The 12,971-nt window shown below is 39.4% G+C and overlaps 1 protein-coding gene across 15 annotated transcripts in view; it reads left to right on the top strand.

The window, feature by feature from the left end:
- MAP2K5 (mitogen-activated protein kinase kinase 5) overlaps nt 1-12,971 on the top strand; it is a 245,996-nt gene that overhangs the window by 157,537 nt on the left and 75,488 nt on the right. For 10 of the 15 annotated variants that reach the window (XM_064570255.1, XM_064570252.1, XM_045899805.3 and 7 more), the window contains exon 17: nt 4,522-4,551. The exons of the other annotated variants lie outside the window; for them this stretch is intronic. In XM_064570255.1, the coding sequence (XP_064426325.1) occupies nt 4,522-4,551 (30 nt within the window). The remainder of the gene's footprint in view (nt 1-4,521; nt 4,552-12,971) is intronic. 15 annotated transcript variants of the gene reach the window in all.

The following is a 12,971-nucleotide window of genomic DNA, read 5'->3' as shown; positions in this document are numbered from 1 at the left end:
AAACACAGAGTATGTCTAAATTAAGAATAAAAAAAAAAAAAATCCAGGGCTCTTCAGTATAACTGTAAATTTAAAACTATTAGCACATTGTTGATATTCTAAGAAACTTGATTCACCAAAAACATATTCTGAATTTGTATTCCCCACTTGCTTTCTTGCTACAGTGTATTTTTTCTCTTTATCATTTGTGACTTCATGACCATAATTATTCGTGTTACCAACAGAAGCCATTTTTGTTGCTTTGTAAATAAATATCTTCTTTTTGTTAAAATATAGATGTTTCTATTATGCAGTTGCTATGCATTTGGCAGTCGTTATGATCACACCCCCATACACATATTTATTATTTAAATTATAAAATCCAACATATTCAAATGAGGCTAACTCAAGAGTATTTCATAGGTTATGATTGGACAAATCAAAGATCAGTAAGATGACACTAAGGAACAGTTTTAGTTTTACAGTGAAATGTTAGTGATTTACTGTTATTAAAATGTATTCCCGATGGTAAATGTTTTCAGAGCATTCTTTTTCTTCCTTTTACATAGTGAATTTCCCACAACGAACAGAGTATTTAGCAGTTTGCTGAATCTTAAGTATTTGGACTCAAAATGCACTTTTTTCTTTAACATTAAATAGAATCCTCTCCCTCCCCCATCTCTCCCTCCACCACCACCCCCCCCCCCAAAATAAATAAAGCTTTTCCAAATCTTTTACAACACAGGCCGCTCCCCTCCTGGGAATGAAAAGGATGTGAGAGTCATTTGATGAATTGCTGGCGCTTATGTGCATCCACATTTTTCAATATACTTTTTTTTTTTTAACTGGACTTAAGCTGCCTATATTTAAATGCTTCTTTTGTAAAGATGATAAAGAGAGCAAAGATTTCTATTGGCTTAGTCCTAATCTGTTTGGTTTGTTGTGATTCTTTTTTTTTTCCCCTTTCCTTTAACTGTTAACCTATTTATAAATCTAAATCTACATACAAAGGTCATTGGTTGGCTGAACTTAAACCATTTTACTCAGTAAATTTAATTAAGAAAATACAGTGCAACTCATAAGCAAATGAGTTTTTTCCTAGTTTTAAACCAAACCACCCTCTTGAGTGCTGATTGCCTTGCCCGACCCCTGGTGATACAGAAACAGGCAAAATTAAAAAGGACATTAAAGCTTCATTAAATCTGAAACACATTTAGTACAGTGACATATCTGCAGGCCATTTCAGAGAAGATTACATACTCTCTTTTGTAAGTTTCCTAATTTATAATACCTTGACAATAAAAACTGGGGAAATGCAAGTAGATTAATAGACCAGTAGGGGTAAAAGATACAGAATGGCCCCAGGTCCGTCTGTCTCTGAAATATTCACTCACAGCGTATGTGTTCCCTCTTCCTCATAAGGGTTCAGTGTTTATTTTGACTTTTGACAGCCTCGTGAGGAGCCTGTTCTTCATGCAGCCATATCTGCTAAGAGACCTTTTCCTTTCTTCCCTTCTCCTAATTGAACTTGATAAAAAGGTTCTGGGGCCTGGCTATATATTTCCTTCTATTTTGCCACAAGACAAATAGCGGGGAGCAAAAACACCACAGTTACGTTAAACCTAGAGCGACAGGGACGTACGTGGAAGGCAGCTTCCTCTCCCGGGGCCTTAAAATGACTGCTTCTGGTGCCAGCCTACTGGTGCTGCTGCCAGTTTGCGCTGGTGCAGAACTGGAATCCTTGGCCTCCTGCTGGAGCAGCGCGGTGGTGACAGGCTGCGAGAGAGAGGAAATAACGGTTGTGCCGCTCTGGTCAAGGACGAGGAACCATCCTGTGTCCTCTGGCTCCAAAGAGGTCAGAGCTGCAAGATGCCTTAGAGCAGTTCTCCCAGGAATGTAGTTGACAGGACTGAGATTTCATAGGATGTCAGGAAAGTACACACAAAGCAAAGCCAGGCCCGGGAATGATGAGTTCACCAGTTCAAGCACTGCCAGCCACCTGGTTCCAAGCAGACTGGTACAGAGAGGCTCCCAGCTGACCAGCCTGCACTGAATTTTCTCTCTGTGTGCATGGTGGTATATTACAGGGTAGAGGAATGATAGCAGCCATCCTTAGTACATCGTACCAGTTATGACAGGGGGCACCAAGTAGATGAGTGCACATTCCCAAGTTGACTGTAGCCTGGCCTCTCCATAGAACAATAATAAGTCGAGAATTTGAGGCTTTGTGTTCAAGTGGAAAGAATTCATATTTTTCATTTTACGCCACTTCTTTTTTAAGCCTTCCTTTTATCATTGCTTATTTAGTTCTTCAGCAAAAACCAGCGTCCCATATCGGTACCAGCCAGCTAACTTAGATTTTAACTGTGTGTGTCGTGGGCAAGTTCTTCTGCCGGTAAGCCATGTGGACAGAATTCTTCCACAGTCCTCAGTGGTACGTGAACCGTATACCCGAGTGAGTGGCACAGGGCCTATAGAATGGCTTGAGATAAAATACTCTAAATGTTGTCTACTAGTCATTAAGTTGTTAGCTTTTTTAGATGAGAGATCCTCCTCTTGGTAGTTTGATAATTCCAAATGGAAGGATGTGCAAAACTTGTCATCCACCGATGAGTGTGATGATAGGTGACAGCTTTTCTTGAGCTGTCACTGCCGGTCAGGTCAATGTAATGGTGCAAACGCTTAGCCTATCATTACTGCCGTGTAGACCACAGCAGCTCCCCCTGAATCAATGTGCACACTCTCGTTGGCCAGAAACACACTGTATTTACAAAATATAAGGCAAATGGATTGCCTGTATTGGGTAGGATTAGAGTAGAGGGAGTGGAGAGCTGAGTCTCTCCCCTTCCTAATTTAAAACAGTGTGTAGACAACAAACATAATCACATGAACCTGAGAGGGCATTTGATTAACATCCACACTCTCTTTCCATCCTGCCATCTTGTGATGTTTTTGCTATCTGTACTTTATACTAATCCCTTGATTAATGATACTAAGTGAAATAATGGTAGTATAACTTCGTACCTTGAAAATCAATGAACTCTGAGTATATAAGAATGAGTACAAGGTAATGAAACTGACTAGGCATTGCAAAACACACATACATATATAAATATACATCCAAATGAGTGTTGGCCTTTTCAAAGTAGTCACCTTACAAAGTCATATGGTTTATTCCTTATTACATTGCTTTGCTCTGACTGGTTTTAAATCTTTAAAAATTAACTCAGTATCTTCATGTCTATCCTTATTAAGGAACAAAATATTTATTCTTCAAAGGTGGCTTTGGGTTTTGGTAATACCCACAGGCCGTTCAAACCTTAGTCAACAAATAATTTACATGATCAAAAAGCTGAGGTGTATAATTTTAAGGCCAAGATAAAATGCAGTTCTAATAAAATGAAATAGGTGTTCTTTTGTTATTTGAAATGATTCTAAAAAAGAGTTCAGCAATGTTTCCATAGTGTCCTTGTTTTTGAAATAAACGCACAACTTCTCAAGATGTAGAAAAGCAATGTGAAACTCTGGAAAGAACACTGGATTAAGTTGCAAGGCTTAGGGTCAGGCCCCAGGCTTCTCCTGATGAAATGTGTGGGAACTTCTTCAATGGCACTCTTGGGTTCTAATCTGTGAAGTGGATTGATGCTCTTTTGGATTCATTCCAGCTTCAAAGTTCCCTGATACAGCAATTCTACTTTGAAAGTAGTTACAAATACATATAAAGGATTTCTGGCCTGAGGATAGGCTACATTACGAAGTTTCAAAGTTTTGCTGCTATTTTCTTAAAATATGTTACGGTATATTTGGTAAATTTTATCTTATTACTTTATATCAACTCTATTCCTGGTTGAATCATTGAGTTTTAACAGGTGAGAATTCCAAGACCAAAATTAAGTGACTGGCCTAGAAACACATGGCAGTTTACGAATCAAGCAAAATTGGAAGCTTTCCAAAGATCCACGTTCCTGATTTCAGACTTAGACCTATAGTTCTGACTTCGCAGCCTTGAAATAGCCACTTTTCTACTAGTGGTAACTCTTTTTTTTCTGTGGATAGAAAAATGAATGAAAAAACAAATAAATAGATGAAAATAGTGGCAAAATTTTCTATTTCATATGGCCCATTCCCCATTTCCTACAACAATGCCTATGTACTTGTTACTAAAAACTCTACAGAACTGTGGGCTGGGAACAATACGGTCTGCTCTGGTTTTATATCTCTGTCTAAATGAAAACTGTCGCACACAGGTAAATGTGAATAATGCCCATAGAGCTGAGAATGTTCCTAAGAGAAACCACATAATGGTAATGTTTAGTTGTTAAAATTAAAATATTTAATCAGGGATGCAGTATTGCCCATTGAAAATGTCCATTCTAAATGCAACTTTTACTGTAATTACAGCAGTAGTTTAGTTCCTGCATCCGGGGTTGAGAGCTTTTTATATTTGCTGGGTATAGTTCTGAAGTTTAGTACTTGTCTGTCTTAAGGAGATCTGCCCTGCATGCAAATCTATAACTAGACAAATATTATTTCCTTTCCCAGCTTGCTCTTGGGAGGTTTCCATATCCTCAGGTAAGATTGTTCATTACTGCCGTTTGCCACTGTGACATTCATTCCTATGTATGAAGGTGCAGGGAGCAATTGTGAACATTTGAGCCACATACAAATAAATCTGTCCTGTTAAATTGAAAAGTGATATCTTAAAAGAGTCATTTAGAAGTCTCTATTGATTTTTGATTTTTTTTAAACTCCAGATTTTTTTTTTCTCTTTGTTAAAGGTTGAAAGGCATCATCATGCTCTTCCTTTGTGTGACATTGGTGATGTTTTTCCTTATCCTAGCCCAGTGCCATGTGCTCATACTGAGGTTAGAGGAGAGGCACAGCCTTTTCTTGATACACTGTTTGAGCTTTTGGTTTCAGTTAAAATTATTTCAAATAAAGGGTTGAGATGAAGGGTGACAATACCCGATCTAGATCATTATTTTTGCTAAGCAAATAGTCAGGCCCCTGATTTTATGGGGGTGTGATTCTGAAAACACTAATTTTTAAAAAATTTGCCCATTCCTATCCACATTTGTAAGAAAACAAACTGTCCATTATATTACCATTGCTGATGATAATCTTTATAATTTCTTTAAGATTTTTATTTAGAAGGGTATTAGCACTTAAAATATAAAGCTGTTTTGTGGTTTGAAAATGATTCCCCAGTGTGCAGGGGGCAAAATAAGTGAAATGTCTAGAGGGATGAAAAATGCATGGATTGACTGTTTTCCTCTGGTTGGTGCTCCCTGTTTTTCTGGCATCTTGGTCTGTACAGGCCAAAGTGCCTGGAGGCATGTCTGATTTAAAGGTGGTGTTGGTCTCTGCTCTTTAAGCATCTATTAACTTGCTATTATTATGCAAATAAGTGTTGTATTACACATACTAATTTATGCATGGTTAGATTATGCAGATGCATCACAAACATGGTTATTGAATAATAGGATGGGGCTCATTCACTCTACCATCTTTATAAGCTGTTTTAAGTGAATTCTCCTGGTACCCATGTGGACATTTAAAGACCCTTCATTTGCTGAAATGTGTCTTTTGTATCCTTTTTCTTTTACAGTTAAAGCCATCAGATGAGTGGGAGAGAAATCATCTAAGTTATTAGGTTCAAGAGTGTTACACTCACTTGTCAAATTTGTGGGCTTCTTTGTTTAAACATAATCTTTTCCTTAAAGAGAAAATCTAAAATGTAATCGCTTGGCATGCATGCTAGCATTTAGTCAGATTTTAGGATATACAGTCTTGCTGCTTAGCTCTAGGTAGCCCATCAAATTAAAATCACATTTTCAGGATTTATAGCTCATTAGAATATTTATCTTGGTAAGCCTCTTATTCTGTCAGTAATTTTTAAACAATTCACTGTTTGGCCAATTTATACAATCCCCTAAAATTTTGTAAATGCAGAAACCCTGTTACAGTGTATCTCTCAAAGAAGCCTTAGTAGAAAACTTGTAAGCCATCTCATAAAAGTGCCAGAGATTGAGAACATAGCTATATTCTTTAGATTCCTCATGTGTCGAGTATTAACCAGTGAGATTTGGTAAGTGATGAGTCTAAGAAACGGATTGCTGTCGTGTTTGACAAATGAAGCATTTGGATGCTCTGGTCAGATTTGGGAAGAGGCTGTACACCTTTGCAATTCTGTTTTCTCGAATGTTTAAGTATACATTTACTTGATCAGTCAAGTGGAAGCTGGAAAATTCTAACGTGCTGGACTCCCTAGTTAGCAATAACCTTTATGCCAGAGTGGGGATAAAGCCATATTCCCTGAATCGTGATAGAATATTGTCACCAAACTGGGACTTTTATTTGAAATAATAGAAGCAGCTTTGATGCCATTAGGCTTATTTCCCAGATCTTTCAACAGAAGTTTCTGTGCTTCGTTGGCTAGAATCAGCAATGACGTTTGGTGGACTTGGCATTTATTTTACTCGTGTTGTACGACAGACTGGAGACTGGGAAAGGGTACCGTATCGGTGTCTTTCCTGCCCTTCACTTTGTCCTGAAAGTACATGAGGAACAATGTTCATTTTCATAGTATTCCAGACGCTGGATTATGAATAAAATCTTCTTTTTGGCCCATTGTATCTCATTTGAACCCCAAGCTACTCTGTGAGATGGCATCCCCTCATAAATGGGGCATACGGAATGGTTGATTTGCTCAGTGTTGAACTGCAGTGGGGTTGGTTCTGTGGAATCCCAAGTGCAGTAGGCAGGAGTGAATCACAGACATCATCAAATCAAACCTCTGTACCATATTTCTGGAAACAGATATCCACACTCTGCTTGAATACCTCAAGTGATAGGAAACTCACTACTTTATAAACAGCCATCCAGTCAAAGCAGGGTTCTGTTTACCAAGCTAAGGACTGACTGCTTCATCCTAATTGTCACCTGCTGGTCTGGTCCTTGAACACGTGAAAGCCTTTCATAGATCCTCATGATCACATAGTTTTGCATCCCTTCTGTCCAGGGCTGGGGACAATCCCAACACACTGCTACTTTGAACTCAAAGTCTGATCAGGGCACCAGATCTGAGCTTTTCACTAATGGCAAGTTGAGAAGACCGGCCTATTGGACAGAACTCCGGACCAGGAGGCAAAAGATGAGAATAGGGACCCAACTCTCCCACAAACTGTGGTCACCATAGGCCTTAAATTCTTGCTTTGTAACTCCTTGGGGCTTTAGTTTCCTTAAATCTAGAATGCGGTTCCTGATACCTACCTTTCCTATCTGATTAGAGCAAGTCTGCAAATGTGCTCTGAAACACTTGAAAAGTACCAAGGGCCAACCCACTGGCCCTGATGTTGGGCCGTAGCACAGAACAGAATTTCTAATCGTCAGCCAAAGTTCACAAAAGGATGTGCTTGGCAACCTGCAAGCTATAGCTGGAGCAGAGCATAAACTGAGCAAAGCAGAAAGCAGGGAGGAGAGGCACGCTTGGAGATTTGTCCCTCCACCGGCCCAGTGTCAGTGCTGCTGACAATGTCGTTAACGGCCCCTCTTCCCACCGGCGACACAGTGTGTATCCAGTGGGGATGCAGGTGAGGGAAGGGTGTCAGGAAGGTATCACGGAGAGTTGGTGGCCGGGGACCAACATAAAGATTAGAGGACTGGATTTTTGTGGAGATAATCATTCTGTAGGAACTTCATTGTTTTGTGCGTTAGGTTTTTACTTGTTACTGGGAAGCACTGTCTAGTTTCCTTTCCTTTAGGCCTCAAAGTTGCATAGCCTCATTGGCATGCAGTTTTGGACTGTATAGAACAAAAGTTTAGGAGCCACTGTAAGTACACAGCTGTATCGCTACAACTTACGATAGAACAACAGCGATGTCTTGGATCCATCTAGCACCTTTCAGACATCGAGCTTCAGATCACGGCCTGTTACCTGATTCAGACTGTACATCCCACCCTCAGAGGCTGTTATTCCCAACCTCCAGGTGAGCAGACGGAGGCCTGGACAGGTGAGGCCCCTTGCCTCAGGGCTGAGTGGGTGCAGTTAGACCCAGAACTTGCAGGCAACGAAACCAAATGCCTGGGCTCTGTGGACTCTGAATGTGGTTGGCTGTTCGTACCACTCTTCTTCTGCCCACTGAGCCCCTCCAAGGCCTCCTCCTGGTTTGCCTTCTCCACTCCAGGAGGCCTCTTATGTGGATGAGAAATGCCAAACACCAGGGGCCATGCCATGGTAGATGATGACAAGGCCATTCCCTAGAGCCCTTTTGCTTTTCCTACTGTGTGTTTAGCAGAGGGACGGGAGGGTCCACAGGGCTCCAGAGCTCTCCCTGACCCCAGTACCATTAAATTCTGGGTGCCTGTGAAGCAGTAGGATCATGATAAATTGTGTTTTTAAATGTCTCGCAACCAAAAAAGTATCTTCATTTCTTGAATAATTTAGCATTAACAGTAATCTGGAAAGAGGTGCAGGTCTGGACAAGGACTGGAGCTGTGTATAGTTAATCATGTAGATCCAAATTCAGTTGACTTAAAAGGCTTAAAAAACATGATGGTGGGCAATGGTTTGTTTAATGACACCATAATTTAGGAGAAATGAAAAAGATTGCCTGCTACAAATTGTCATCCTTCATTCAAACTTTACAATAGTGCCCTGCATTAGGATGATAGTAAGTCCATTAAGGAGACTTCTCAGGGGGTGTGTCAGCTCTGGCATTTGGAAATTTGGTGAGCAGGATGCCACAGGAAAGTGAAGGTAATACAGATATAAATGTACTTAAAGTACTTTTGTATGTATAAAAATGTTGTTGTTCTTTTGGCTACAATTCCTGATCTTGGTTAATAAATTACATCAAAATGACCTGAAGTTAAAAAAAGGGAAAAAATCTGAGCAAATAGTGCCCCTGGTATTGTAAAGCTTTGAATGTTTTCACACCCCATTAATTTATTACTTCTCTTTCTTCATCTTTAAATTTCATTTTTTTTTTTTCAAAAATTCCGACTCCCCGCTGCTGCAGTGATTTTCATCTTGTTGTTAATTTTCCCTGCTCCATATGGAGCTCCAGACATTTCACCTGGAGGCTGTACTAGATTTTGTTGTAGTGATCGTACTTCTGGAGGCCAAAACTGTCATTTAGGGTTCCTGGTGCATCTGTCTGCGCCAGGCTTTTCACTGGCATGGGAGAGTGTGAATAACAAATTGGATGCACCTGAGATTCAGATGATTAGTGTGTTTTGTGAATCTCCACGACTTGTAAGCAGATAGCTCTGGGGGGGCAGGAGGGTTGTACGGCAACTGCGGGTGAATCTGTACTCACACCTTACATTTGGGGCTTCGCGAGGGAAGCGCAAACATCCCAGGCAGTCTGAGTGCAGAGAGAGTAACAAATATTTCATCCCGCCTTGTCATTGATTAGAAAAGAGCCTTTAATTTCATTTCACCCCATGTTGTGATTAATTTGCATTCTTTGTCAGAAGTTAATGGAGTTTTTTATGGTTCACTCTGAAATCCTTGAAGACATCAGACTTGATCTGATGTTTATACAACCGCCAGCGGAATTTTTTCATTTGATTGATGGCAAGCTTGATGTTATTCCAAACGGCTTTTTAAGCTGTTTTTAAGAATTATTTGAATAAAATGCGAGCAAGATATTGTTGTAACGATCAAGATTATCTGTTAAAAATCTGCTTCAAATAAAGAAGATGATAAGTAGTAAAAAGGATCAAAAACATAAGAGATATAATGAATGGCGACGTTATTTGTTAAAAATACATAAGAATGGCATTCAAATAAATTATTGTAATATCTAGAGATCCTTTTTCTTGAAAAGAACATACCATCATCTGGCCAAATAGAATAATTAAGGCTAAGGTAGAAGGAAAGTCTGGATCTTTGGGATTAAAAACCTTTACTACCAATTGGCTAATTCTCATTTATTCTGCTAGCTTTTGTCACCAATGTACGAAAGAGATCTACTGTTCTTAACTCAAGGAGACAAGGTCTGTCAGGCCTGTTAGCTGAACAAAATGATGACATATTACTTGTCTCAGTAAAGAGGCATTCTTAAATCCCAGTACAAGTTCAACGTAAGTGGATAATAGAGGATTTTAAGTGAAAGACATGCATTCTTAATAGTATAACAACAGGCTTTTTCATAAGATGGTACAGAAATGAAATACCCTGTTTTTAAAAGCAGAATACCCTGGTTGTTTGTGGGTAAAAGGAATGTGTGTTCATCCCCTGTGCACTATCTGTCAAAGTATGAGGGAAGCTGTAGGTGGCGTTTACTCAGAACCCTCTGCTACTAGCCAAGGAAATACGTTTTGCAAATGCTTTTTGATTACTAATACCATTTGTTTGATTTGGGGGCTTTGCCTTGCTTGAGCAGATTCTTGCTTTGCTGTGATTGCTGCTAGTGAAACTTACTCAGGTCAAAAACCTACTTATCTGAGCACTTTCATTTAAAACAGATTAATTTATTTGCTGTATCTGAAAGTTTGCTAAGTAATTGGGTGGGTTTAATTGAACTTACTGCTTTCTGATCCTTGTATTAACATGATCTAAGGTCCTTTTTATTATATACAATCCATATTATTGACCAAATTTGCCCTGTTTTCATTTAAATGTAAGCAGCTTGTCAAGGAGAAAATATTTTATTTAACTTGGCTTGGAAACCTGCTATTTTAATGTGTGTGTGTTTTTTTTTTCAATTGACAGACTGTCTTTTAAACATTCATTTATTCTGTAGTAATAAATTGTGCTCTGGATAGAGCATTTGTCTCATAATGGAGTAGAAAGCATATGTTCTTAAAACTATTTTAAAATATTAAACACTTTTCTAAAGCTAGTGCTGAAATTCTAGTTTTTATACCTAATTTTATTCATGTTTTAAAAGCCTTTGACTATGCTACTACTAGTCCTAATTTTGATAATTTAATATTGTTTTATATTCAATGTTAAATTCAGATCATAGCTTTTAATATTTATGTACTAATGTATTGATCATGACGAGAGCAACCTAGAATTGCAAAATAATACCTAAAAAGTTGACCTTCTTTGAAAAGAGGTATTTGGAATTTATCCTTTGTTACATGAGTTTTTTGAAGTTCAGAACATCAAGGATTCTACAGAATCATATGTATCCAGTTTTTTGTGTGAGGTGTCTAGTCACAGGGAAAAAACCAGCAGTAGGTAATTACCCTAAACTTCAGGTACTCACCTGTAATTAGCAAAAGTCTAAAAGAGCAATGTGTGTGCAGTTTTTTTGCTAAACAGATTTCTAGCCTACATGTTTTAAATCATTATTTATTTTCATTCTCATTATTTAGGATATAGACATTTAAAGTATACTAAAATTTAGGGGCTCCTGTGTGGCTCAGTCGGGTGGGTGTCCTGACTCTTGATTTCAGCTCATGTCTGTATCTCAGAGTCATGAGTTCAAGCCCCATGAAAACAATACATAAATAAATAATAACGTATAGTAATGTTTAAAGTCATACAAAGTCAGATTTCATGTTCCAGGGGTGCCTGGGTGGCCCAGATGGTTAAGCATCTGCCTTCGGCTGGGGTCATGATCCCAGGGTCCTGGGATCGAGCCCTGCATCGGGCTCCCTGCTCAGTGGGGAGCCTGCTTCTCCCGCTCCCTCTGCCTCTCCCCCTGCTTGTGCTCTTTCTGTCTGTCTCTCTCAAATGAATAAATAAAATCTTAAAAAAAAAAAAGATTTCATGTTCCATAAAAGGCAGAGGTGAGGGGCGCCTGAGTGGCTCAGCCGGGTGAGCATTCAACTCTTGATTTCGGCTCAAGTCATGATCTCAGGGTTGTGAGATCGAGCCCCATGTCGGGCTCAATGCTGGGCGTGGAGTCTGCTTAAGATTCTCTCTCTCCCTCTGCCCCCCCACACCCATTCTCTCTCTCTCTCTCCCTCTCTTAAAAAAAAAAAAAAGAAAGGCAAAGGTAAAATTTAATTCCTTTAAAATTTAAGGAAGATGTTCACTTATATACATTTGCTTCTCCCCAGGAATTTTGAAACTGCCAATGTCAGATTCTTCTCTCATTATCTATCTCATGCTTATCAAGAGATCTCATAATGGTATTTGCTTAGCCTATTGCAAAGGTAGGAAGTGGGTTCCTAGTATGTCTTTAAAATAGAGCAGAAATGGAATAAAAAGAACTCCCAAAATGTGGGTAGCTTAGAAACATGACATTTTTCATTAAAGATAAATTACTCGTTAATACCTCATTTGAGGTATATGCAGTTAGCCAGCTAAGCTAGTGAACCCTGTCTTTTTTAAAACACTAACCCCATGTTGGTTTGATTTTATAGCAACTCCTACTAAATTATTGTATGGCATACATCTCAGTTCAGTTTGACACGTATTTATCATCACAGGTACTCTGCCCTGGCACTATGCTGAACACCGGAAGTACAGACATGAAACAGATGTGGTCCCTGCCCTCAAAGAGTCTAGTCTAGTGGAAAGAAAAATACAAAACAAACACATGGCAGTTGATGCAAAAGGAACCCTACAGGATGTGGTATGCAGTGGCCTCAAGAGGAAGAGGTCACTTTAGAAAGCTGCGAAGGTTTCACAGAGCAGGTGATGCTGGAGCTGAGGCTCTGAGGCTAAAAGGGTGGGAAAGAACTTTCCAGGCATTCTAGCCAGAAGGAGACTCATCTGGTAAAAGGTAAAGGTCTGAAGCAGCATGTTGTATACAGTAGCCTTCCAGGACTTCAATTCAGTAGGGTACAGTACTGCTGTTCCTTCTGTCTTCCTACCAGTTTAGGAATTTCCCTAGGTGACTTTTAAAGCAGCACTGGGAGGGAAGGAAGAACTGGGAGGGCAGAGTGGTAGAGGAGAGAAGTGGTATGTCAGGATGGAGGTAGCAAGTGCAGCAGAGACCAGGTAATGAAATCGGGGTTGAGAATTTTCGTGAATCCCTTTGAGATGACTGGGAGCCAGTCTGAGGCTGGAAATCATTACATTTTAA

The sequence above is a fragment of the Mirounga angustirostris genome, unplaced genomic scaffold (genome assembly GCF_029215605.1).
Source record: "Mirounga angustirostris isolate CCGP_5_RB_7025 unplaced genomic scaffold, mMirAng1.0.hap1 SCAF_9, whole genome shotgun sequence".
In the NCBI taxonomy this organism is placed as follows: Eukaryota; Metazoa; Chordata; class Mammalia; order Carnivora; family Phocidae; genus Mirounga; species Mirounga angustirostris.
Note: the sequence above shows the minus strand (reverse complement) of the source record. Positions and strands in the feature narration are given on the sequence as shown.